The sequence below is a fragment of the Ammospiza caudacuta genome, chromosome 1 (assembly GCF_027887145.1).
Source record: "Ammospiza caudacuta isolate bAmmCau1 chromosome 1, bAmmCau1.pri, whole genome shotgun sequence".
Taxonomy (NCBI): Eukaryota; Metazoa; Chordata; class Aves; order Passeriformes; family Passerellidae; genus Ammospiza; species Ammospiza caudacuta.
In genome coordinates, this window is record NC_080593.1 from 84,472,023 (window position 1) to 84,499,415 (window position 27,393).

Consider the following 27,393-nt stretch of genomic DNA (forward strand, 5'->3'; position numbering starts at 1 on the left):
AAGAAGGGTGACTCATGAACAGGAAATTTCCAATGAGGATCAGTCTCCCTAAATTTGATGAGTCTTTAAGCTGGAAAACATATTAGTAACTTTTACAAAGTTACAATCTAGTCTTCTGTTAATTTTAAAGCCACATTTTCTTATTTATGATCAGGATATACAGTGAAGGTAATTTATCAGAGAAAATCTTTTTTTCCCTAAGCTTAAGGCAAGGAGAGAAGTGGGAATGGCCCCACATTTTGTTTGAACAGTTTTGCCTTTATTAAAAAAAAAAATAAAAAATTCTGTGTTTAACTATGCCTGGTGGTTGCCTAGGCATTGTGTGAAGTCTGTGAGGCCCTTTGGGAAACATGCAACAAAGCACATCTTTTCTCTTCAAGGTCCTGTTCTCAAAACAGCAACAAGGAGATAAAAAACAAGATCACGTTAGTGCGTGCTGCACTTTATGATGAAGGAAGTCTTACACCAGATTGACGGGCATGGGTTTGGATGAGACAGTTTTCTGTTGTATAAGAAATTCTTAATAAGAAGTATCTAAAGAGAAAAAAAAAAAAAAAAAAGCTTTACCTAGGAAACAAACACTTAATGTCACTCTGTGAAGCTCTGGGGAAGCATGTTACTACAGTTGTCCTGGAGGTATGAATCTAAAATGATGTGATTTGTCTTTTTAAAGGAAGGATAGAGTGAACCTGGAAAATTGTTAAAAATAATTATTTTAATAGTGTGTGCTGTTAAATGAAACCAAAAAGTTTTTGTATTTACAGTCAAATAATGTAGGCGCTTCTATTCTGAGAACTCATATGAAAACTCTTATGTACTGTCTGCTAAAATACAAATGGTCTTGTGGCCTCGCCAAGCTGGAGATAAGGCTCATGCATTCATGGGATGAGGCAACTATTGTATTAAATCAATAGCCAAGACCCTGGCAGAAGCCTCTGAAAAATGAGCCATTAACCTTTTGCCCGTATGTCCTTCCTCCTTCCCACTGTTCCTTAGGACACTATACATTTCTTTCTTCTGGGCTTCCCACCACATGGAGTAAAGGGACATATGAAAGCTTAAAATTAGAAATCAAAGGATACCAAGTATCCTCCTGTTCCTGCTGTTCCCTCTCCTCTGATGCTGTGTTCCTAATGCAGGAGGTCACTCTACAGACACATCTGACATGCAATAAAATACCTTTCCTGACTTCAGAGGAAACTTGCCAGAATGTTACCCTGATAAGAACAATTGCATTTTCCCTTATGACTGCAACTGGACAGGGAGATAAAGAAGTGAGTCACTTGTGTGTATCCCGCCAAGAAGTTACCTTCCTGTAGGTTTCAGAGAGTTATACAATATTTACAGGTTTTATATGCAAGTCAATTGTTCAATATATCCATTATCATTCTTTCTGTAGAACATGAATCAGGATTTGGAGTGGTGATATTTTAAAAAACATATATGGCATTACATATATGTTCAATATTACATAATGCAGTGTCTCCTAGTAGATTTACAAATTCTGCAAACTCCAGAAACTCATTTCAAATCAAGGGCCTGCTGTGGTTCTCTATGCCATCCTGTACCTAGCAAAATACTATACAACCCATTTAATCCAGGGCTCAGAAGGGATAAAAGCAAAGAAGGAATGCATAAGGTATGAATAGAGTGGAAGCAGGAAGGGAGAAAAAAGTGGTTCCTACCAATGGTTTGTTCTGTGATTCATGGTGCTCTGGCTTATTCCTACCATTTTATTAAAGAAATGGTTGAGATCATAAAGAAGACAGGCTATAATGTAATGGTTTTACATTTGCAAGAGATTGAAAAATAGAGCAGGAACTCTGTCACTTCAAGGAGTGCATTTTTATTTTTGGCATCTTGGTATGTTTCAGAGAAGGATTTTCTTTAAAGGAAGGTCTGAGAAATTCTGAAAAGGAACATTATGGAATTACCTATGTGCAAAAGTGGTTAGACAACAAATTTTTTAACCTGTCCTTTAAAAACCAAGTGAAATAATTTGATAATTTCAGTATTTATTGAAAATATATGCATGCAATAGGCAACACATTTTTTAAACATTCTTCTTTGTACAGGATTTTGCAATGTGTAATGTGTAACAGAACTGGATTTTTTTCAAGTCAGGATCTCAATATATACTCCTAAATAAAATGTTATATGGTTGAATCAGGGGTGGTTTTAATTTCCATTGTCAGGACAGGTGAAAGAAAACCAAAGCAGCAAACTGGGCTTTGAGGATTGGATCTGCGTGCAACAACTCAATACAAGAAGGCACAGTAGTGTGATTTGATGTTACTGTTGTAGTTTGCTACAAAATGTTGAGGTCTGCTTTTCCTGAAAGTTTCTCAGTCTTTGAGTGACTAAAAGTAATGTTTTATCCTTCTAAAATAATTACCATTTAATATTATACTCCAGAGTATGGAAATTGGATTAAATTACAAGTCCAATCTGCTGAAGAGAAAGGAGGTTGCTGAAAAGAGCAATATAAAATCTGAAACTCTGTGGTACAATAAGAAGAAAGAGTAATGCTGACAGGTACAGTGCTTTTGCTTGGGCTACAAACAAAGTGAAGCAGCAGCAAAAGAGACAAGAGCTGGTTTTACATGACACATGAGCCTGATTCCAGATGCTTCTTCTTGGTGCTGAGCTTGTAGCTGTGAGAAAATTTTCAATTTCCTATCAGTCTGTAATTTTATGAGAGAAAACTTCTTAGAGCTCCCCAGAAGCTCAAACTACCAGCCTCCTTGGGAGATTGGGTCTGTTTTGTTGGTTTAACACATAGCTCCATTTTAATCAGCCCCATTATTTGACCTGGCCCACAACTAACATTTTTCACCAGGCCCCAAGTTTGCACACACAAGGCGTCTCCCAGGAAAGATGCTACTAATTGATGCCATCCTGCAGGCACTTTGTCTGAACACAGGTCTGGCCCATGTAAATATTTACAAGTAGTATTCCTATTAATGTTAAAAGGAAAGCCTTGTGATCACTTAATAAACCTTCTGAAAGAAGTGGTGGGTGGTGAGAGGAAAATAGGTTCCTTTGCCAGATTCCCAGCCATCGTTCTCACATGATTTGACTGCATTCCTGTCCATACCAAACAGTATTGTTGGCTCCCAGGCTTCAACCTATTTAACATATGAAATTATGTTTCTTTGAAAGTGCTTGCCAGCCTACTCTAATTACATTGGATTAAAACTCCAGGCTAGACGTGGCGTGTTGATGGTATGATATTATAAAGCAGTCAAGTTTTAAAGCCAGAACTGGATGCTGGCAGGAGCTTTTCTGCCTTTTCTGCTCCAGTGATTTTGGATAACTTGTATACTATAAAAGTAATGTTTTGAGTTAAAACTGAGGCAAAGCCTGCTAAAGATAAGCAGAAGCAAAAAAAAGGGCAGGTCACCCTGCCTTGTACTTACTCAAAGACCCAATTCTGAGCCTGTTTTTGTTTCCATTCCAGAAGGAGTGAGTGGAGCACATGATGAAATCCACGCCTTTCTAATTTGCCCTGCAATACTCGAGACATTTCTGTTGACTACAGCCACTTTGTCAAGGAACCCCGAAAACATTCAGTTAATATACTTGTTGTTTATAGCAAAATAATTATATTGTTAATATAGATTTTTAAGGCTGGTACTTGCACGGGATACTGCTTGATGCTCTTCTGATGAAACCTAAGGATTCAAAAGAGCTTCCAGGATGGCAGCAATATAGTTGATCCATCTTTCCAAAAATATTTATTACTCCTTTGATATTTTCCTGCCTCTGTGTTTCATTTTCATAGTATATCTTTTGTGCCAAGGGTTTGGTTTGGGGTTGGGGGGTGATGGTTTGATTTAATAATTCTCATATTTCTATGACATTCAAAGTAATACAATCAAGCTCATAGAATCTGTGTCTTCTAAAATTACTTTTAGAAGAAATTTCCCAGAATGTCACTGCAGCGATTGTTCTTGGTGGAATGGATATCTTTTGCTTTCCTAAATTTCATTCTAGAAAAAAACAGGTCTGCCACTGGAAGACACCAAAAGAGTGTCTCCAATTCAAAAGATTGAATTTCTATAGGTAGTGAGAGACTTCTCTAATGAAGTAAGCGACAAATGAAGTCAATGTAACTTGATGGTGAAAGGTGTTTTTTGGTTGAGTGTCTTATACAGCAGAAGGGGGAGTCAGTAGTTCATTAGTACTGGACACTAATTGCATACAAAATAGTTGGTTCTGTGAAAATAGTATGCCACATTTATGAGAACGTAATTATATAGAGCATAATAAATTAACACATCACAGTTGGATGGGCAGAGATTTTGCAGAAAGGCTTGTTCAAAATAATTTGGCAGATGATTCATGCGAGCTGCTTTAGCTCACACGCTTACAGACAGGAGCTGTCTTCTGTATCAGGTGCTTAGATAAGGTGCATGTAATTCATTATGCTGAGTAATTTATAACTTCCTACGAATCACATTCTATAGATTCTGCTTCCTGGCTTTCCAGAACAGTTGTATTAATTAATTAACTAACAGTATTTCAGTTTTAGTTTCTGAAAAATATTTGTTTAAAAATGCATACTTCTGCTGTGCACAGAATCTGCATCACTGCTATCACAGAATGTCACCTTTGATCCTAGCAGGAAGAGTGACTGTCCATGCTCTGAAATATCAGGCGTTTTAGTACAGCTTGGCTGAAAGTAGAAGTGCCACCCAAGTGTGAGGTGGAGCTCCTTGGTAAGGTATTAGTTAATCCTCACTCAAAGGCACATATGTGCTTTAGGTCATTCAGGTAAACATTAAACTATTTGGTTTTTTAGTATGTCCTGAGGACTTTCACATTTCTATTTGAACTAAATGATTACTTCAGTAGTTTTTCAGTCTCAGAGCAGAGGATATAAAAGGAAATCCCACCATATTTGAGAAATGAAGGTGTTGTGCTCTGCCATGACTTCATCTGTGATTTCTGCTTTTTTGGGAGGGGATTTTTACCAGTATGTAAAATTGATGAATTCAGGACACCTACTTAGTCTGTTTTTTTCTCTATTCCTTGAACCATGGAAAAGAAAAAAATTAAACCAGAAATTTGCACCATTTCAAATAGAGACATTCTAACAGACTAATCAGTCAGTTTCCCAGGAAGTGGAGTAACTAAGTTTAGAATGTGCTCTGAAGGGCCAAAACTGATGCTGGGTGACCCAAATCCAAAGCCCGGGAAAGGGAAGCTAAGGCACCAAATACTAGCTGATCCTCATCCCATAGAAACCGGCACAAATAATTAGACCTGCAGATGTGCAGTTCTCCATTGCAGAAGTAGTAGATTTATTAACTTTTAAAATTGATGCCTTGGCTTAAATCTAATGGAAGTTGGATTCCTCTTTGTTGACTTCTGTATCCAAAAAGTTTTTATATTTTGAGGGATTTTACTCTTAATGGGGAAAAATAGCTGTGGATGTTAGGGTGTGTTTTTCATTCAATAGGAATATATTTGTAGAAAGTGCAGTGATGCAATTTACTCAGCAATAATAAGAAATTAAGAATATTTGTTCAGGCATCATTCTGTCCTCTCTGTGTGTGTGTGTGTGTGTGTGTGTGTGAATCATTACTGAGATTATAGGTGGTTTGAATTACCTTATATAATGGCTGTATTGTGTGTCTCCCTTGACCACAAGAGAGAGCTTTTGGGGATCAGATTCATAGGCAATTCATTTGTGTAGAACAAAAAGAACCCCAAAAGTTTACTCCTCTGCTCACAATGTCATTCCTGGTGGGTAGGGTGGTCATCCTCTACATCACCAGATTCCTGCTGGGTCTCCCACTGGTTCTGCCACCACAGGTCTGCACTCTCCCCTTCTGCAGAATGAATTGCTCTCCCACCTCTTTGTTGAAGGAACTGCTGCTGTAAGACTGATTTTCATCCCAGGTGGCATGTGGCAATTAATTAGCAGATATTTTATTGGAATATTCCCCCTCTATGTAGGTAAAGGAGAATGAAATGAAATGTCAGACATACGCACTCCACAAGAGAAAATTCAACAATCATCTGATGAGGCATTGGCACCACTACAGTGCTAGATGTGAACTTATAACGATGTTCTAGAAGCAAACTGACATTTTTAGGGCTATGTCGTGAAACAGAGTTATTTTCCTATTTATTTTCCTCCTATTATTTTTTTTTCCAAAATATAAGCATCTGCAAACAAACAGACATAAACGCTAAAGTGACAAAGAGTCACAAAACTTTGCAAAAAGATAAATGTGTGTTACATATGCTTTCTCCACCCTTTCATTTTTTGCATCCATTTTTATTCCAGAAAAGTAGAAACAAGAGCAGAATGTATGCTGTGGAGTAAAGCAGCCTGAAGGCATTTCTATGAACCCATCCCCTTACTGTTCATTGCACTGAGAAGAAAAACAGAAAGATGAGATTCCTCAACGAAAGCAAAACAAGAGGCAGAAACATAATCTCATCATTTCTGAGGAAGCAGGCAAATCTCCTGCACTATTCATTTGTGCTGGAATTAATCAGCTTCTGAATAATACGTTTGGACTGCTTGGTGAGATGATTCTGAGCTAGAAAGTCCACTCTGCAAGTGGGTGAAGGAAAGAAAAGAAGATATGGGGAACGCTATACACCAATTCAAGGCTCTGTTCTGGAAAAATTGGCTCTGCCGTGTACGGCAACCGGTGAGTGCTTGGAAATAATTTAAAAAAATGAATATTTAAATATTTTTAGTACCTGGAAATAATAATATTAGTATTTAGTATTGAAGAGAGTGTGTCTATTGATTTTCCCTTTTCACTGCAGATTGTTAAGGACAGGCTGGCTGCAAGTGGTTCTTGTTTTGCCTTTTGTTACCTAATTCTTGAAAACACAAGTAGAGAATATGTTGTTTTAGTTCTAAAATGGCTGAATACAGCATTGCTCCCCAATTTGAAAATGAGACAAATGTCATAAAAGTTTTGAAGAGCCACTTCTTATCTTTTAATAAACATTAGATACTAGCAGTGCTGGTTAGCAGTGGCAAGGGAAAAAATCAATTTTCTTCACATTACAGGTGCTTATAGGTAATAAGAAAGCTTGCATGACTGTGATCAAAGTCTCGATACAGGGAATGTATTGTGTATTAAAAATTGTAAAAACCTCTACATTTCCTTTCTTATCTGCTCTCCAAAGCCTAATTTAACCTTTCCAATTCCAATATGCAAAATTATGTGGCAGCTGCTTCAACAGAAGTCAAAATTAAAATGATGAAAATTAGATGTCTTTTACCTTAACTGTGATGGAAACAATCTTTTAGGATAGAAGGAAGTGAATTTTCTCAAGTCAGAGAACATTTTTGTGGGGAAAAAAGGTCACTTCAATTAATAGTTTCACACAGATTTCACTTGTCTATAAAGACGTGAGGATTTGCAGTGAAGCATGTTGGCTGCTTTGAATAGGATTCTTTCAATTAAATAAGCACACAGCTTTCCATTTTAGAAATATTTAGCCTCAATAAAATAGTGATTTAGAGAGGCATTTCTTCCCCAAATTAATGAAAGTGATGTTTTCTAATATAAAATATACTTTTGGGGGAAGGATGCTGTTGGTCATATTCTTCTCCATGCCTGAAGAGTTCTTATGTTCAGTCGGGGTGCATCAAGTGGCTTCTCTGTATCTCCCGTTTTCCTGCATGTGGATCTATTTCTCCTCCTGTTCTGTGTGGTGTTCCCTCATATATTTCTGAAGGAATTAATTCATATAAGTAGTAAGTTTGTCTAATTGATAGATTTCCGGAATAGAGAACTCAATGAGGAGCAGACTTCTCCAAGCCAGGAATTACAAGGGTGATCCAAAGCAAACTTCGTTCTGCCTGTTGAGAGGCAGAAGCTGCCCTGGGGAACTTGCACAAGCTCCTTGTGTGCTGTTGTGCAAGCTCTGAGCTGTGAGCTCTGAGCTCCATCTGCAGTACGGGAGGAGAAATCCAGGTGCATTGTCCACCTGCGCAGAGGTGGTGAGACCCTTGTGAATCTGAAAAGAGAAGCACCTCCTGAAAGATCTGATGTGCTTCAGCTCTGTTCCAAATCATATAGATCTGTCTGTGTAAGACAATTTTCTCCTCATGGCTATTTATCAGCAGTTAAGGCTGGAAGAGAAGTGAGAGAAGTTGAACTACCCAAGTGTCCTGAGTGCCATGTGACATTAGTCCATATTACACAGTGAAGGGTGCAGGGGCTGTGGCAGATGTGTGAGTTCTGAAAGGAACAGTTCTTGTGACTGAAATTCAGGCTGGCATCAGCACCTTCTATCAACATGATTCAAAGGCAGGGAAGGCTCTTTGGTACATTTTCACTTGTTGGAGTTTGAAATTGCAGTTGTGCGAAAGACACATTCGCATTCCTGTTTTCAGAAGTTTTTACTTCAGAACTACAGATTCTAGAAGCTCAGGAGATACTCACTACCAGGCAAATATACTACTCTCATTTTCTATCACTGCATTTCTTAACTTCTGTTTAAATAATGTTTATTGCCATCCAAATTTGTAGCTAGGTAAAGGATGAAATGTGATTCCCAAATTCTGATGCCCTAATTTAGAGGACAAATGGAATTAAAACCAGATGATTTTAATCAGCTCTGTTACCAAAACTCACCATTCCTCCAAGGTGCATCTCCCCAGAATGTCATGAGCGCTCAGGCTCCAGTTCCCCTCAGTGCCTGGGCAAAGCAGCTGTGCAGGGACTGCAATCCTGCAATGTCACAAATACTCTTTCCTTGGACCTTCTGTGGGTACTTGTCCTATTTGAACACAAGTAAGCCTTATACAGCAGCATTATTTTAACATGTTTACAACAAATAACTTACTTCTTAAGATCAGTTTTGCATGCTTAATGCCTGCAGCATGCTGGTGGTTCATTGTGTCCTCCAACCTGTTGTTTCCTCTGCAGTTGCCTTATCAGTTCTTATCCCAAATTCCTGTCAGCAGGAGCAGCAGTCCCTATCCAAGCTGAACCCTCCTCTCATGGACTACGCCAGAGATGGCAGGGCTGTGTTTGACCCTCATTCCTGGCTCAGCCTTAGCCCTGGCTCACCTTGGAGGTCTTGGATCCCAGCAGAGCCTGCTGCCTCCCTGGGGCACTGCTGGCCAGGCCCTTCCCAACAGGCACCCTCCTGTTGCTCTGGCACCACCCTGCTGCTCTGGCACCCTCCTGTCTCCCTGCCCTTCAGGAGCAGCTGGCTTGGCTGTGCCCTGGCTGCAAGATGGGCTTGTCCTCAGCCCCGAGGTGGCACCAGGGACCCCAGCCTGTCCATGCCCTTCGCCTGTAAACCCCTCTAGCTCTGGCCTCCCACCCCACACCTGAATTTCTTGTGGGACGGTCCCCTAGCCACCGACTGTGGGCTCTTATGGTGGTGGTGGTGTGTGCCCCCAGGGATAGCTGGACAGCTGTGTGCCCCCTTTCCAGCCCCTTCTGGGCAGCCTGGTGACATCCCCTCCCAAGTGTCCTCTGCAGTGCTCCTTCCCTCAGCTGCTGCAGCTGGCTCCATTCCCCACAGAGAGCCCAGGGACATTCTGCAGCAATGGCTCTGCTCCACAGCAAGGCCCTCCATCTGATCCCAGGCAGGAGGAATGGGGATGAATATGCCAAGGAGGGGAGGATGCTGTCAGGGTCTAGGCCTCTGCTAAGTTTAATGACTCTGAGCAGCCCAAGCCAAAATTGGGTTTCTGTGCCCTCCTGCCTGGGAGAAGTCAGAGTCATACTGCTCTCTGGCTCAGCCCTTGTGCTTGGCCACTGTTTGGCTTGGCCTGCTGTGACATTGACCAAGGATCTGGACTCCTGGTTAAGGCTGGCTGTGATGGCAGGCCTTGTCCTGCTCCCCATCTGGGCTCCCTGGGACGGGGACCCTGCCCAGCTGGGTGGCACTGTTACACAAAGATCTCTGCACCCTGGGGAGCAGCTGGCCCTTGCTGATACCTGAAAGATTGAAATAACCATCTCTACTTTTATTAGATTGGCTTCTGTACTGTTTTGAGTGTGATCAGTTTAGATAAATGGTGATTTCCCTAAATTTCAGGAAACCTTTAGTTCCTTGTCTCATGTCCAGCACAGATGTCCTTCTCTAGAGGGAAGACTCAGCCACTGGATATTGTTCTTATGTTATGGTTCTTAGGCATTTTTCTGACATGCCCAAGTTTACTTCTGTGATGGGATTTGGTTCAACTCTGGCAGTTTAGAAATAAAATCCCCTGTATGCTCCAGAAAAGATAACAGCCCCTAATGGGAGACCTTCAGTGTGGTTGTCACTTCTACTGTGTTTCTGTCCCTATTCACACTTTCCTAATGCTGTTATCAGTGAATCTAGGAGCCTTTTGAAACTTGGCTGTATGGCTGTTTCCTCCTTTCTGTTGCTGAAAATTAGCACAATTGCTTTTCTTGGTGTTTCTTTTTCTTCCTTCCAATCCATTTGAGAGTTTGTGCCCTCTCTGCAGAGGCATGAACGTGCTCTGTGTATGTGCACTCTGCTCAGAGAAGACAACATTCAAAATCTGAGCCCTGCTGCATGTTGGCTTGTGTGCCTTGTCCTTGTGGCCCTGGAAATGGGAACACTGGGATATGAGAAGTGTGGCTGTGGGCAGCATCAGCCCTGTTAGTTTGGTCTCACTTGGTCTTCCCTCCTGGAGATGGCAAGGGTGGATTTTGGAGAGTATTTGAGTGCAGGTGGCAGAAAGTGTGTAATGGCAGCAGCCAGGGAGTCAGGGAAGGACAAAGAGGTATCTACCAGGAAGGGCTCAGGCGAGCATGAAGAATTTCACCAAGGTACAGGATGCTGCTGGCTTCTTAGGAGGCTCAGGTATGGGAAAGTTGAAGGTCACCATCACCACCTTGCCAGTCTTTGTCTTGACCTGAGGAAAGTATCTACAAACAGCATAAACTGAAATGAAAACTACTTTTCTGTTCTGAAAGAAGTGCATTCCACAGAGTTATAAGGATTTAAAATAGAAGTTTCAGTTGTTAGCTTGCTTTAATGGTCTTGTTCTTCCTTAAATAGTTGTAGGGAGGATATTTATTGTTTTTATTATAAAGTAAATGACATATGAATTTTAATGATTTGTTCCCAAACCCTATGTTCTATAGACTGATGTTCTGATTTTCTTCTTCAGGTCCTCTCTCTCACTGAAATACTGTGGCCATGTGTACTTTTCTTGATTCTAGCTGCCATCCGCTTCCAGGAGCCCCCAAAATACAAGGAAAACTGTATGTTTGCTTTGCTTGTGTTCTATTTTGGTTGCCTCTACTTGTAGAAGTATTTAGCAAACACTAAACACATCCTAAGAAGGGGGAGTTAAATGTAGTGGAGTCAATGAAAGAGTCCTACAGTGGGATTCAATCTTGTCCAGCTGTATTTATGTAGGAAAGAGGTGCTAAGTTTAATATCTGATTGGTAAGACAACTTTTAAACATCAGCTTTGGAGTAAGGGAGATTATTTGGGTTTTAGTTGTATTTATTGCTCTCTATAGAGTAATGGAGTTTAGATGACTGCCTCAGAGGTGGATATTTACAATTAGACAAGATGAACCTTATCCCTACTCACTTCCTAGGATTGAGAATTTATATGTTGTTAAATTCTTCCATTTGCTTTAACACTTCAAAACTTATGACTCCCTCTACTTTATAAAGCTATTTTTGCTTTTATCTTGTCAAAATATAACTTCATTTAGAAAAGAATTCTTTATGATACTATAATCTATTCAGTTTATTATTATGTTATTCACCAATGCCAGTAAAATGGGGATAAACCAGCTTTAGCTACATTAAAAATCAGTTTGGTGAAACAATTCTAGATCTGTAGAGTGAACTATCTGGAGAGAATGTAGCCTGCATTATATATGTTTACTTTATGGAGAGCTGTGGATAATTCCAGAGATATGGAAAAATGGCTGTTTAAAGGGTCTTGATTGATGCATGTTCAATTGCTGAACACCTGTTCCTTCATTTTTTGAAAGCCTGTGAGAAAAGAGGAAATACCACTTTGTGCAGAAGTCTATTCCAATCTAGGTCACATGATTTTGGGGCTAGCAACCACATGATACTGCAATAATGTTACTACCAGGAAAATTAGCTTTTCAAAGATTGCTCTCAAGTGTCACATAGCTTGTTGTCCCAATCTGACACAGAGGTTACTCATTTTCTGTGATGACTGAGTTTTTCTTAAATGAGACACCTGACATTGATACAACTTCATTGCTTGCAGGTGACAAAGAGGATTTTTAGGATAAGGAAGCACAACATGATGGTACAGCTTGCAAATGCAATATCACTGGTCCTATTTCTGCTGCTGCTTGGTTTCAGGTTACCTAGAAGCTCGTGATTTACCGAGTGGGGGCCTTTATCCCTTCCTGCGGAGCCTATTCTGTAACGTGGGCTCGAGGTGCAGGAATGCCAGCTACACAGCGCAGAGACACAGCCGCTCTGGGTGAGTTACGGGAGCGTGACAGAGCTGCCACCACCACGCTGCATCTGCTTTTACAGAAAGGCAGGTTCTTGCTGCCTTCTAGACAGGAAAAATACAAGCAATGTTACTCTGTGCTAAAAGCTTCCTTCAGTGTTCTTATGACTGCAAAAGGTCTAAGGCCTTAGTTGTACCTCTTGCTAATTTTTGTTTACGTTTCTTGGGCATTTCATGCTGGATTTGGCTACTGAACACTCTTTGGGGTTGGAATTGTATACCTTGTCATATTCTTTCCCTTTTGCTACTACCATGTCAGAGCATACTTTTATCCTTTACCAGAGAGTCTTTTATTATATGTGAGTGAAGCAGAGTACCAAAATTATATGTGGATTTAAACTTTGAATAGTTTGGGTGGGATACGTAGTGGGATAAGTGAACCCAGAAAAGCAAAACAAGAATAACTTTCGTATAAGACCCACAAAAAGCCAACAAGGAATAGCAGAAGTTCTGTAATAAGAAAGAACTTGGAAGAAGTTGCCCATTAGAAGTCCTTGTCACAGGATCCATGAATGCAGAAAGAGAAAAAGATTAATCAGAATTTTGAATTTTTCTTTAAGAAATGAAGTAATTTCATCTACTCCAAAAATGCTTGAGATGCAAAGACACTTATGCAAACTGGCTGAAAGATATAGTCATAAGCAGCCTTTGAAAATATATAACAATAAAGTCAAATTACAGTCAGCTAATCAGAATATATACATTTACATCTAGAAAATTTATACATTTACATTCCTAGAAAATTGATAATATCTATCAAAAGATCTTAGAGGGCTGAGCCAGGTGTGCCAGAGTATTAAATATTTATGGTTTATTATTGTAGAGGTTTATAGGTAGCAATAAATTCAGCATACAGCAAGTTGGAAAGCTTCGTTATCACAGTAACAGGCCATAATACTCATCTGTTCATCTAGATGGTCTGCTTCAGTTATTATTAGAGAACTGTTGATTGAACATAAGACCATGCAAAATAAACCTTGTTTATGGGCAAACACGTTCTACATAAGGTAGAATTTGTTTCTAGAATTGAAATCTTAATAATTTAAGCAGTATTAGTCAAGATGCATTATTACACAAGATACTTACAGACAAAAATACCCCTATTAAAATTCTCCTCTGCCTTCTCCTCCCACTAATACAGTTAGAATTGTTACATGACCAGTGAATTTCCAGTCCTTTCTCTGGGGTTATGCACACCTTTCCACTGGCACTCTGGGTCATGTAAACAGCTACAGATGGATGAAGATGGGGTTGTTATGGCAAGTCATGATAGACATTACTTTGCCTGGAGGAATGTGGTGTTGATGGCTTCTTTTCTCACTTGAGGGTGGACTTGAGGTCACTTGTGTTTGCTAGTGTGCTTTTATACCTTGCTTGTTTCCATTGGTCTGCAGCTCTGGGATAAATTCAAATTTATGTGGTAAACCAGAATGTACATGATATCTTTTACAAATGTTAGCTACATCTTGTTTTTTTCTTGATGCTTGGAAATTGGCTTTGTCCAGCTACAGGTCTAAATTTTAACTAAACACTGGTGACTTGTTTATGGCCCTCAGAGCCTGCCTGTGCCCCACCTCTTATCAACCCAGATGCTCCAGTATTATATTCCAGTGCAGTTCATCTCTGTCCCACCTCTCAAGGCCTCATCTATTATACTGGGCCTGTGTTCTTCGGCACTGCTTTGTTAGCCATAAATATCTCATTTTGCACTGAATGGTCACTTGCACCTTCTATCTGTGTAAAACTATGATGGTGTTAGGCAATCACAAGTGAAAACAGAGCAAACTGCCAGAGTTGTCTGGCCAGGAAAATAAAAAAAAAAAAGGTAAAGCAAACCCAAGTCAAAATGAAAACAAGTTCAGGCAAACCAAAGGTGGCCAGCCCCTTGCTGTGGTCTTTCAAACTCAGTACAAAGCTTGTGCCTCTTACTTGCAGTAGAAATTCTATATTACTGGGTTAAAGAGTTACCCTAATTCTAGCCTTTAAAAAAAATTCCCTAAAAGTATAGCTTTTTTTTACATCACTAGTTCAGATGCCATCTAAATGTGTTAAATCTCTAGAAACTATGAACTATATTGACTGCTCTGCATGATTATTTACACTGTTTTGACTGAACTGCCCAAATTATGTTCCAGCTCAATAGAAAATCAGAAAAGAATTTCCTGGAGGCAGACTTAGACCTACTTAAGAATCAGGGAAATTATTCAGTGGCTTTCAGTTATTCAAGTGAAAAATAAAATGCATGCATGTATCCATATTTATGCACTCAATAGGCTGCAGTGAGTAGCATATAGCCTAGGTAAGGAAAAAGACTAAAAAGGTAGGATGAAGTTCATTCTGAGGTCAGCCTGTTCCACCAGGTCCATCAGTATAAATTAAATCAACCTCAGGGTTGCTCTGACTTATGCTGGCTGCCAACAGCCTTAGGAATATAGAGTGTCATTCTGATCAGTCAAACATAACAGAATCCAGTCCCTGTTGACTGGAGAGATGGGATGTCATAGGAACAGTAATAGCAATTATCTTCCCTTCAAGGATATCAATTCATAAGTCTGATAAAGGAACATTTTTTATGTCAATAATGTAGTGTTTATTAAGAGAGAGTCAGAGACTGCACGGTTTGCATGGACACTTGACCATTTTTTTCACAGTATGGAGCACTTTGGTGCTATCACTTTGAAATGTAGTAGTTGTCTTTGGGAGGAAGCAGTTCTGTGACTACTGCTGGAGCTTCCATGGAATCCATAAACCACAAATAGCCATTTGTCAGTGAGCAGCACCCTCCATGGTGGGGCTGAGCCCAGGGTGAAGTTATCCTGCTGCAGGCCATGCCCTCACAGATGTGTCCCTGTCCCTTCAGGCAGCAGCCTGTGATATGGTGAGAAGATGAGCCTACAACCATGTTAACTTTGATTTGCATTAAGATTTGCCACTTCCTCTGTTGCTTTGGAAAGCATCTAATTGCAAGAGCTCTGTGGCTTTTCTCCTTGCTCCTTTTTCCATCCACTGCAAAAGCTGTTGGCTGGCAGCAGCTGATATGATTCCCTAGCCTGATACACGCCCCCCCCTCAGACAGAGCAACAAGGAAGTATTCCGGAGCTCCCGTGGCAAAGGACATTTTTCCCTGCTCTTTCCAGAATGTTCCACCCCCCACCTCATCTTAGTGGAGCACAGTGTAAAACTGAGAGCATGAAAATAAGACAAAACCCACACAGCCATGGGGTCCTGTGGCCTTACACATTCCATGAATGTGCATGGAAACATCGTGATTTCCCAGTCCTTTGGATTCCCGGGCAAATCTTGCAGAATATGATGGGATTTGTCCTTGCAGTCTAGACTCATAGATCTATGTTAGTTAGACTTTTTAAGGACCTAAAAGAAAATTAAGCTATTCTCAGACTTAGAACCACAAATATCATTAAAGCAAGACTCTAAAATGTCATTTCAAAGCACATTAGTTTATTTCTCTCTATTAGTTTGTTTCTCTAAGCACATTAGTTTATTTAGCTACAGGTGGTAGCAGCCTGAGCAGCCTGACCCAGTAGATGTGGTAGAAGCCCAGGTCTGTCTCTGGCACCTCTGCTGGATGTGCCACTTGTACCCACGTGGTAGCTCTGTCTCCTTTTGCATCTGACTGGGCTCCTGGGCTCACCCTGCCTTGTTGGGGCTGTCTCTGGAGCCTATAACACACTCCTGTGTCTGCCTCAGGCAGCCTGGGGGACACTGTCCCATTGCTGAGGCATGGACTGTTCCAGGGTTGTCCCAGCTCCTAGCTTGGCCCCCTCCTGGAGCAGCCCTGCTCATGCCTGCCCCTTTCTTCTCACTGTTCTAAACTTTTTGCTTTATCACTACTCGCCTAGATTCTCCAGTGGAGGAGCATCAGAAGAGCTTAGATACAGCAGCAGGTGTGGAAGAATAAAATCAAGGAAAGTCTAAGCATCAGCAAAAGTCCTTGTGTAAGAATTGCTTAAAGGGTCAGATTTTTCTTTAGTGACATACATCTTCAAATGAGAAATAGTTCTTCAAGATAGCTTATGGCTGCAGCAACTTTCTGCAATATAAACTCTGTGGTCTGGGCAAACTTTTGTAGTTGCAGGCTCTGTAGCTGAAAAACATAAGCAGTTTTTGTGACCTTGCTTATAGATTGCCAGAGTTGTGGAGAAAAGGAAATTGAAACACGTTTTCTTAATTTAAGAGCAAATGAAGAAAAATATGTTTTTTTAGTTTGCTATATATTTTAGTCCATTGCATTTTAGGAAGGTTATAATTGTATCTACATGGAAGAGAAAGATCTTTATGTGAAAGACACACAGTATGTTATTGTCCAGCATGTGTACTGGTATTGATGTCTCCAGGCTTATAATCCTGATATAGTGCAGAATGAAAGCCAGCTGGGGCTTTGCAATTTTAGAGAGAAATTATTAATGTGGTGACAGGGGTGAGGTTGAAAAGAGTTTGCTGAGATGCTTTTGAAAATCATGAGTCTAAAAGGCATTTCACATCATAGCTGAGTTCTCAGATGAACTCTGAAGTGTTCTTGTTGTTATCAGGCATTTCACATCACAGCTGAGTTCTTAGATGAACTCTGAAATGTTCTTATTGTTATCCTGAGTAACTGAGTAAATTGGACAGAATTAATGTTTCTGAGTCATGGCTTTAGGAAATAACAATTGCTTTTACATGCTCAAAGAGATGCAATTTTTTGCTCTTTTGCAGTATTTTGTCACATTCAAAGTTTGTACCAATGTATGTCTTTAGTTTAATTTCTGTTCTCACAAATGTACAGTTGAAGGAAGAGCTTCCATGGACAATAATGCAATTTTATATATACATTCCCCAACCCCTTCTACTAACACCCCAGTTCTAATGATGTATGTCCTCTCCTACAAATTACTGCTTCCTCCTTTTGTCCTTTTTATTATCCCTTGCTTCCTCTCTTTACTGTTCCTAGCAACTGCTGCTAGGAATTTCCTTGGAATGGCTGCTGGACTTCCTTTACACATTCACACACAAATGAGTTAGTGCTGCCCTCTGCTCCAGCAAGCACACTTTGAAGGCTGTTTGGGAGAGTAGCAATAACACAATTAAGAACTTTTATTGGCACACTCACTGGAAATTGTTTGCTTTGACTGTCTCTGTAGCTGGTTTTAAAGTGTAGTTTCTTATCTTTCTGGCAAGATGCTGACATCTTCCTGCAATTTTGTGTAACCTGTGCTGAATTAAGAGATCAGTAGTAACTTGTAGCACTCTAATTAGGAGCTAAATGTAGTCCTCTAATACCATGCTGAAAATATATAAAATCCTTTAATCTTAACACAGTTATTAAGCAAGTAAGACCTCTGTAATAATTTAATGTGTTTCATAAAACTGAGCCTGATAACCAGTGTCATGCCTGTTGCCATTTCCCCTTCAAAAAGAGGCTGTGCTCAGATCCAAGAATAGTGAGAGGCAGGTCTGTGGCAATGATGGCCAAAGAGGGTCACAAATGGCAGCTAGCTGACATGGCAGCTGACCTGGAAATCCCCACAAAGCTAATAGCTCACACAGCTCACAGCCAGCATTCCAAACAGCTGCTCTTGGGCTGCTGAGAGGCTTGTGCTTAGGAAAGTGGCATTTCTGTGGGTCTTTCATGTGCTTGAGAAGGCGAATGTGCCTTCTCTTCTGTAATAGCTAGGCCTTATGCCTTGGATTTGCTTTTTACCATGCTCCAAATATCTACTTCCCCCTAGAGTTTCTCATCTCCCTCTCCACTTTCACCATCAACATGATTTCCCTGCACTTTGCCCTGTAGCTCTTCAGAGCCGCCATGCTCCAAGTGCTGTCTGAGGTTTTCTTTAATATTTCTAGTCTGCGTCTTCCCAGTCTCCTTTCCCTGGCCCCACATGCTCTATGGGACCTTGTGGAGGTCCCAGTTTTCAATTTTTCTGGGTCTGGATTGAAGGCACTTGAGATGGTAGTTCATGTTTGGACTCAGGTGTTTATTATTTCTTTTCACTAAAACAGTCTCATTACTGTGAGTTTGGCAGCTTTGCATTAGAAGGCACAAAATGGCTATCAATGTCTTGTTACAAGCTCTTTTAAGAGTAAACTATCCAATTAAGAACTGACACTTAAAATATTTCCCCTTTTAACCCCATAACTGATGCTAAAGAGCCCACAATGCAGACTTTTATGCCCAATTGCAAAATGCCACACAAACCCACAAAGAAGACGGAAGAAGAAGCATGAAGAAGAAACCCAGGACGACACCCTGTGCCATCCATCTTGCTTCCATCCACAACATACTAAAAATCCCAAAACATAAATTCCTCACCAAGTGATACACCTGTGTTATCTAATGGGCTTCTGCTGTGCATCAAACAAGTGACTAAAGCACATAAAATTAGGTGCCAAGAGAATGCTTTTATATTGTTTCCCTGCTGTTTATCAAGCCAAGCTTTGCAGATCCAAGGTGCAGCAGAGTTGGTGATGGGGATAGAATGGAAAGAATTACTGATTGCTTCCATCACTGCTATCTGTGCCCCCTGCAGCTGGTAGGGAGGCCAGGCAGCCCCAGAATCCTCTGGAGACAGCATTGAGTCCTGCTGTGGGCTCCTATGTGATTAAGGCCTTTTTCCCCAGTGCATTGTTGTTTGGAATGTTTCTGAAATGAGGACATTTGTAGATGGAGATGCAAGGCTTGGGTCTAGTTTGGAGGGCAAACAATGTGGGTTGAAATTCTACACTCCTCTGAACACTTTTTATTTTAAATTATTTTCTTTGGAGAGTTTAGTTTTCAATTTTATGTTCAGCAACTATTGGGAAAAAACCCAACACAACCACTCTCTCCAAACCCCACAAAAAAACCCCAAGACAACCAAAACCTGTGAAAAATCCCATGGAAAGTGAGCTAGAGTTTTGGTTTTTTAATGTTCTGACTGTGGCTTCTGTTATTCTGATCAAATGCTGGCGTCTTGTTCATGCTCAAAAAACAGAGTGCTACGAAGATTTCAGTATGTAGGTAGTGTTTCAGTTCTTTGCCAAACACAAGTATTCTCAGCTGTCTGAAATTTTGGGCACTGGGAGTTTCTGTAATATTGGATTTTATGAGGTGATTTTCAAAGACAACAGCTAAAGTGCAACTTCTAGTCTCCCAAAAACCCACCTTCTAAACAACAGAAAGCTGCTTTTTAAAACTCCATTTAAAAGGGAAATATATATGTTGAGGTATTGTTCCGCATTTAGCCCACTAAAATTTGAGGATGGTGAAAGACAGTGTTGTCTGTTGGCTAAGTTGGGATCAAAATAAGCTGTACTGAAACAATTAAGAACTTGATTATTTTAAGATGAAATTTTCTTTGTTTCCCTTAATCTGAAGTTGCAAACAGCTCTGGAAGTGTCTGAACAAATGAGGATTTGGGAGGGAAGGAAAGAGAAATAAGAGAATGAGCAAGTGGTGACTGATGGCTTTCTTTGGTTTGTAAATTGATCTCATTAGGCTTTTCTTTCAATAAGTAAAAATTGTGGTGAAAGCAAGTACTGGCATATAAGCTCGATGGGAAAGGAATGAAACTCCTTATTATATTTTTGTAAATGAGACAGGACAAGAAGCAATGGGCAGAACTGACAGACAAGAAGTTGCACTGGAATATGAGGAAGAACTTTACTGTGCAGGGGACTGAGCACTGGGACAGGGTGCCCAGAGAGGCTGTGGAGTCTCCCTCACTGGAGATATTGAAGAACCATCTGGACACAATGCTGTGCCGTGTGCTCTGGGATGATCCTGCTCGAGCAGGGAGGTTGGACCACATGACCACTGTGGTCCCTTCCAACTGGACTCATTCTTTGATTCTGTGACAGTTAATTGTGTTTTTGATGCAAAATAGTAATGATTTTGCTAGACAGGTTCTAGCTCTTAAGATAATTTGAATCTCCTATTAGATAAAACAGAATGCAACGGCCTAGTAACATGCTAAATATAATTATTCCCTTGTTTATGGTGTTTTAGGAGGGTCTAAGTAATTTTGTCCTGTAAAGAGGCATTTAAACGACTCTGACTTCTGGTTTTATTTAAAAGTATTGTTAGGAAATTGTGCTGTTGAGTAGTCACCAGATAGCAATGTGATAGAGATAACAGAGATAACATTTACCAGTGGTATGTCTGCAAGTTAAAATAAGGAAAAAGCCAGTAGTAAGAATAAAATACTCTTTTTATCTGTTGCTGTGTATTTGAAAAAACAAATTGTTAGTTTAGATGCAATAGTAAAGCTTGAACTTTCTCATCAGAGAATTGCCACCAGAACACATGATAGTCCAGGGGAGAAAAGTTGAGTGTGTTCAGAAATATTAAAGACTTTTTGGACATGTCTGTTCTTGGCTGCTGCCACAATTGGCATAAGTGACCTCAGCAATTTTTCATTGCCCACTTTCCTGAGGTTTTGAGACCCAGTGCTGCAACTTGCATGTTAATGAACTGCACTAAATAGAAGTTGTATGAATACATAATTGTTAAAAAAAGTATTAGAATACCGCTGTGAGTATATACACATTTTTCAGTTACTTGATTTCAGTGTGTTACCTGTCCCTCTTTTTTCTGTCAAAAAATAGTGCAAGCCCTCAAAGTGGTCCAGAGAGAGCCACTGGACCTGATCTGGACTTCATGGAAGAGATAGAAGAACTTGCAAAGGAATTTATTGATACTACAGAGAAAGCTATGGCCTTAGAAAAGCTATGGGAAGAAAATTCAAGGCTCTCAGGTAAGCTGTGATTTTTCTAAAAATTAATTTCTTTGCCTATTGGTTGGTGATAGACATCAAACAAAAGAATAGCTTGATCTTAAAAATAAAAGTAGGCAACTGAAATTTTAGCTGATCTAAAAAAAGCCACTTTTATGATTACCAACATTGTGGCCATCAAAATTATCAGAGAAAAAATTTAGCTTTCTGAAACTGTGCCCTTGTATACTTGAGAGTTATGAAAACAATGAGAGGAAAGCTTAAAAGATAAGGATTAAAATCAGAGTATAAGGTTACTTTTTCTAACATGCATTCAAAAGTAGTTTATGAGATTTAACGCTCCCCCCTGTATTTTTCTGTTGTACTAAAGAGTATAGGAATGGAAAACAACAGTATGTCACACCTGGTGACCTTCAGTCTTGCACAGAAAGAGTGAGACTGGAAATAGCAGGGTCGGGGTCTCCTGTTCCATTTCCACCCATACTGCTGTAATATTTGCCCAATTATCCCATCATAAAAAATCCCAAACAATATTAGAGGTAGCAGCAATTTTAATTGAATAGTTTAGAAAATACATAAAATTGGATACACTTGAAATATTGACAATATAATTTGATTAAAATAAGGGAAAATTTGGTTCCAATAACAGCGCATAAGCAAAAGATAACCGCGGGGTACAGAGTGCAGGGTTCTGGGACTCTTGCCACCTCATGCACAAGCTTGCCAAGTGAAGATTCCCCCCTTATATGCCATGTGCCAATGCCATCTCCTCCCATTTTCCATTCATCACACTTCTACCTCTGCCCTCATCACCACCTTCACCGTGCATGCTCCACCATTTGTTTTGATGGTCGCACCACTTTTTGGGAGTTGTTTTCTGATGAAGGCTCTCCTCTTCCTCGATGTCCTTTAATTCACCTTTGGGTTACACATGTGCACCAAGCTAGTATAATGTAAGCCAAAACTAACATAATATTATATTTAAGCATCAAAGCAATAAATCTCATATAATTAGTATTTTCCTGGGACGCAAGCAGAATTTCCCTTCTTTCTGTTAATTTTTAGTAACTGTTATCTCTTGCATTTTCCTGCCTTGACCATCTGCAGGAAAAGGGGGGGGGTGTGGAACCTCTCCTCTCCCTTTCTTTCTTGGCATTACACCTTTTAACTGTTTTATTATTTCCAAATATTAATTACTGTATCAATATTGATTACTGTTTCAATTTTGTCAGCACGAATCATACCTATTTACCACGCTACACAGCCTTGTTGCTGTACCAGGGGTCACTGAGCACCTCCCACTACCCTGTGTCTCTCTCTGAGTTTTCAAGCAGAAAGATTTAGGTGAAATCACAGTTTGCATGCCTGGCTTCTGGTAGCAAGGACATTCATGTAGTGTTGGCATGATGCTTTTGCCTCAAAAAAAATTGACAGTAAGAAATGTCTTTTAAATTGTTTTTGTGATTGCAGTAAAAGTATTGGGAAGCACAGAAAATCAAATGGACCACTTTCTTTGGGTACTAGCTGCTTCATGTGCTTTTACTTTTCTAGAAATGTCCTTTGTGCACTGCTTGCTCTTATTTACAATATATATTCTTCTAAAGCTAATAATGTTTCTTTTTAAAGGAAAATATTTAATTTTACAGGGCTTCATAACATCACTGCTTTTCTTACTGTAAGTATTTTTACAGTCTATTTCTAGAATACAGTTCTGGGATTTGAGGATCTTTATTATAATGGTTACTTAAACTCTGTCAAGTTTAAGTAGACTATCTTAAAAAAAAATGTTTGAAGGAAAAAATGGTGTCTCGTAAATTTGATATATGTTCAATGGTTTCTAGATTACTTATTTGAACAAGTGTAGATTGTTAGTAGCTAAAATCCACAACTATTTGAAGGGCGTTTGTTTATTAGAAGCAATTTAAAGGTGCATCTATCAGATGTATTTTTTTCCATATTTGATTGATTGTTACTGCTATTTCATGAAACCTAGATTTCCTGTTTATAACTTGAAATTAGATGGCAATTTTAATTGCTCATAAGATCTCATTGATTGAAAGGAGCCATATCAATATGAAATTTCATTTCTGGAATGCAATATAGAATAGAAAGAATGTATTTCTCAACATTAAGAAAATATTAGACTTGACAGTAGATGATCATTGTTAAAAACAGAGCTTGTATATACACAAGAGTCTTTTTTGTATAAGGCATGCTTATGTCACCATTGTGCAAAAAAGCCCTAGTGAGACATTAATTTTGAGTAGCAAATATTGTGTAGTCCTGTGAAAGAAGTTGTTTTATCCCAGGCAGGTCACCTTTAAAGAGCCATTCTTTTAAGTTGTTATTTGAGACCCCTACAAGCCTTGCAAAGAGCTGTGAGGCAAGGTTGGCAAGGCCTGGGCAGTCCCATTCATTGCAGGGCTTGAGAGCTCCAAGATAATCCTTCCCTTGGTTACATCTCTGAGCAGAATGACATGCCTTGGCTTTAGTTCCAGCTCCATTTCTCCATCAGAGCAGGGAGACATATCAGAAACAAAGCCTCCATGAGCTGAAAATACCACCAAAATAATGTGATATATTGACAAATCTAGAGGTATGTTTTCACATTCAGAAAAATATTATGAATGTTTTAAACTTCAAGAGGGTCAGGGAAATAAAAGGCACCTTTTTTTTTTTATTTATTCTGGTATTGGAAGTGTTGCATGTAATTTTTATTTTTTTCCACCTAAAGATGGATTTGAATGAAGCAGAAAAGATTATTTCTAGAGCAGAAAATCTGTACAAGCAACCATATTTCTGGAACCTCCTGCATTCACTCCCTCATCTTGAACTGAACAGCTTATATACAGAAGATGAGTTAGCTACCATAACACAGTTTCTAAAATTTATTCAAAAGTAAGTACTTTCACATTCTTGAAAGTGCTCTGTTTTAAAATTTTCTCTGGAATTCTTGTTCTTTTCACTGTGTACTTAATAAAATAGGCATCCCTTACATTGTAAAGAGGCTAAAATTTTCTTCTCATTACCAGATTTTGCTTTTATAAAACTTGTTAGGAATTTTCACCCAGACTGATTCCTTTGTAACTATGTTTTGCATCTTTGCCAAACTCAACAGAGATGCCCTAGGAGTCTTTGTTAAGCAGCTCCATGTTAGCAATACCTGAAATTATGAAATGACTGAAAAGCCCATCACATAATATGACTTTGAAACTTGTAATATATTTTGGGAATCTTTGAAAGACAGAGCATATACATATGAATATAAGAAAATAATAGTTTTGATCTTAATCAGATCTGAGTGTCTGTAGCTCTTGGTCTGTATCAGGAAAATTACTCAATTTTGTTTCCTCAGCCTCTTGCTGTCAGAATAGCTTTAGGTCCTCTCTTGCAAGAAATGAAACAGTAAGAAAAACACCCCAGAGACTGTTCTGAATCAGGTAAAGGACAGCTGGGTTCAGAGGGAGACATAGAATGAAAGCATAGACCAAGACACATATCAGCAGGAATTTTCAGTAAAATAAGGTCATTATTAGGTGAAAGATGGATATGTGTTTGCCAGGGTAGGCAGTTTGCTGTAGTAGGTTGATGAGCAATTGTCACTGTAGTCAAATAACACAGTCATAAAGTAAGAGAAGCCCTCTGAACCTGGGTGCCTGCGCTAGACTGGCCATGCACCTCATCAGCCTTAGACCGTGGGGAAGCAGGAGCTCAGAGATAATGAATGAGAAATTACTGTGCTGTTCTGCCATCCTTTATCATCCCACTGTACTTTTTTTAAATTAAAAAACAAACCCAAATCAAAGAAAATCCACAAAAACAGCTGTCCACCCAGAGAAGAAGGATATGATGGCATAACTTTTTTTCAAGCTGGGAAACAAGTTTCTCTTATAATATGTGGATTACACCTATGTTGGTGCTTGATTTTTAAAATTTAATTATTTTTCCCTTATGCCTGAGTAATTTGTAACCTTATTTCACCTTGTTCTCTGAGCTACTAACATGCAAAACTACATAGGAGAATCAGATGTTTACCTATGGGTTTTGGTCTTTTCATTTTCTTGGGGTTTTTTAAGATTTCTGTGCCCTTCAGTGACCAAATTTACCCTCATTAATGCAATTTGGAAAGCAAAGCACAAAAACCAATGCTTGTTTCTTGACTAGTTTCATATTACTATGCTACATTCTAGTGGTCCTTTCTAAGGAAGAATTAAGCCAGTAGAAAGGTTCTGAATTTACATTTCTGACTTTCAGGTCTGTACCATGTTTTGCTGTGTCTCTCAGAGGCACTTAACAAAACTTTTCACATCTATCTGACCAGCTTTGGGGTTTTATGGTAGGGGTAGGGTCTTTTTGGGTTGTTTGTTTGTTTGTTTTCCCTTCTTTTTATGAATGTTGTAAACTGATGGCTTACTCTGGAAAATGAGATTCTTATTTGCATAATGTGATTACTTGGTTGGAAATAGCTGGTAAATTTGAAATAAATTTTATGTAGTAAGTTACAGTGTCATTAACACAGAATTTTTTTTTCACAGCTAAGGTGACAGAGACTTGTAAGAATTTCAATAGATATATTTTTATCAATGGATTCTGTAATGCATTTTGCTTAATCTCTTGTGAGAATAAGTATTATGTTGCTTTAAAATTTTTTTCATTTAAATTGGTGGGAAGTAAAATATAAGTATTCTGTGTTGATTCTGCCTTGTTGTGAGGATAGCAGAGAATGTTGGTGGTACTTTGGTCTTATTTTTCCACATTTATTTCCTTTTTTTTTTAGAGGACATTGGTCCTCTCAGGACACATTTCCTTAATGGAAATTGACTGATACACTAACTGTAAAATTTCAATTTGTGTTTGAGATACTCTAACTGTAAAACCTCAATTGTTTAGTTGTTCAATTAAACTCTAATTTCATAAAACATCAGTTTTTCAACAGTAAAAAAAAGTATTTTATTATTCAGTTGCTTGAAAGTTGTCTCTTTCCAGCAAGTTCTTTCAGGTTTTTTGGTGTATAGAGAGCTTGATTTTTGTTTTATTTTCCACTTTCAGTACCTTAGCATCACTGAAGGATTTAGCTATGATGCCACTGGGCCAAAGTTTCTATGAAACGGTGAAAATGGCACTGAATTTGACTGCTGCATCAGTACAGGATAGGAGCTTAGAAGGTAAGAAATTTGCTTCAGATTATCCTTGAACTTCCTAATAAGCATTCTGGAAATATATGATAGTAACTGCTGGACCTTCTGCTACATTCTTGATGTGCAGAGACTAAACTATAGTTTTGTACTGCTAACATACTTCTCTACTGATCTGCTTTTTAAATACTGATACTGATTATTAAATTTTATCAGACTCTGGCAACTATCAGATAATATCTAATACAGATACTATATTAGACCAGTTTATCTGATACTTTGTTTATCAGATAGAAACAAAGCATCAGATAAACTGGTCTAATACATAGTGTTTAGAATGATCATGGTTTAGAAATGAATTTTAGAGAGAGACTAAACCAATGCAAGGGACAATTTCTTCCATTTGATAGAAGGACAGCAATTTTCTTGGACATGCATGTTAAGCATTATGACTGGTTTACTTTAAGCTTCATTCTTCTGTTCTCATAAATTCTGCTGTCAGCTGAAGGGGGGTTACATTTCTCCATCTGCTGCTTCACCATGGAAGATGAGTTTTATTGGAGAAGGTAGGCTGGCCCCAGGAAAACAAGAAAAGGTCAGGAGCAAGTTTCATGGGCAAGCTGAAGCACACAATGTATAGGTGCAGCTGTCTGCTTGGTGTGGAAGTCAGGCTAAGAGTAATAGGCAGTCTAAATCCCACTTCACCTGCAAAAGTGAAGGCTGATGTAGGACAAAGCTGATGTGCTGGATCCCTTGTACAAAAGATGAACTTGATTTCTCTGGAATTTCTGGTATTTTCCCAATGCTCTCACTCTCACTAGTGGTTCACATCCAGTCAATACACACACCTTGCATGCCTCTGTGCAGTTCAGAATGTCACCCTGCTGAGTTTGCTGGCAATTGCTGTGCAGGGGCATCCCACCATCAGCATATCAGCTGCTGAAATGCCATCACACTGACTGACCTTACCACTAGTGCAATCATGGGTTTTATCCTAGGTAAATTTGTGTTCCAGTGCACGCATCCTGCTGTCCTCAAAAAAGCTGGGAACATGGTACTTGGATCACAACAA

General features: G+C 39.2%; 1 protein-coding gene across 1 annotated transcript in view; it reads left to right on the top strand.

Annotated features, from left to right (window-relative positions):
- Positions 1 to 402: 402 nt before the first annotated feature.
- Positions 403 to 27,393, top strand: part of ABCA13 (ATP binding cassette subfamily A member 13) — a 175,708-nt gene continuing 148,717 nt past the window's right edge. The window contains exons 1-8 of the mRNA XM_058813952.1: positions 403 to 636; positions 6,299 to 6,671; positions 11,126 to 11,219; positions 12,316 to 12,439; positions 21,059 to 21,207; positions 22,833 to 22,861; positions 23,921 to 24,084; positions 26,236 to 26,351. Of these exons, the coding sequence (XP_058669935.1) occupies positions 6,603 to 6,671; positions 11,126 to 11,219; positions 12,316 to 12,439; positions 21,059 to 21,207; positions 22,833 to 22,861; positions 23,921 to 24,084; positions 26,236 to 26,351 (745 nt within the window). The 5' untranslated portion in view covers positions 403 to 636; positions 6,299 to 6,602. The remainder of the gene's footprint in view (positions 637 to 6,298; positions 6,672 to 11,125; positions 11,220 to 12,315; positions 12,440 to 21,058; positions 21,208 to 22,832; positions 22,862 to 23,920; positions 24,085 to 26,235; positions 26,352 to 27,393) is intronic.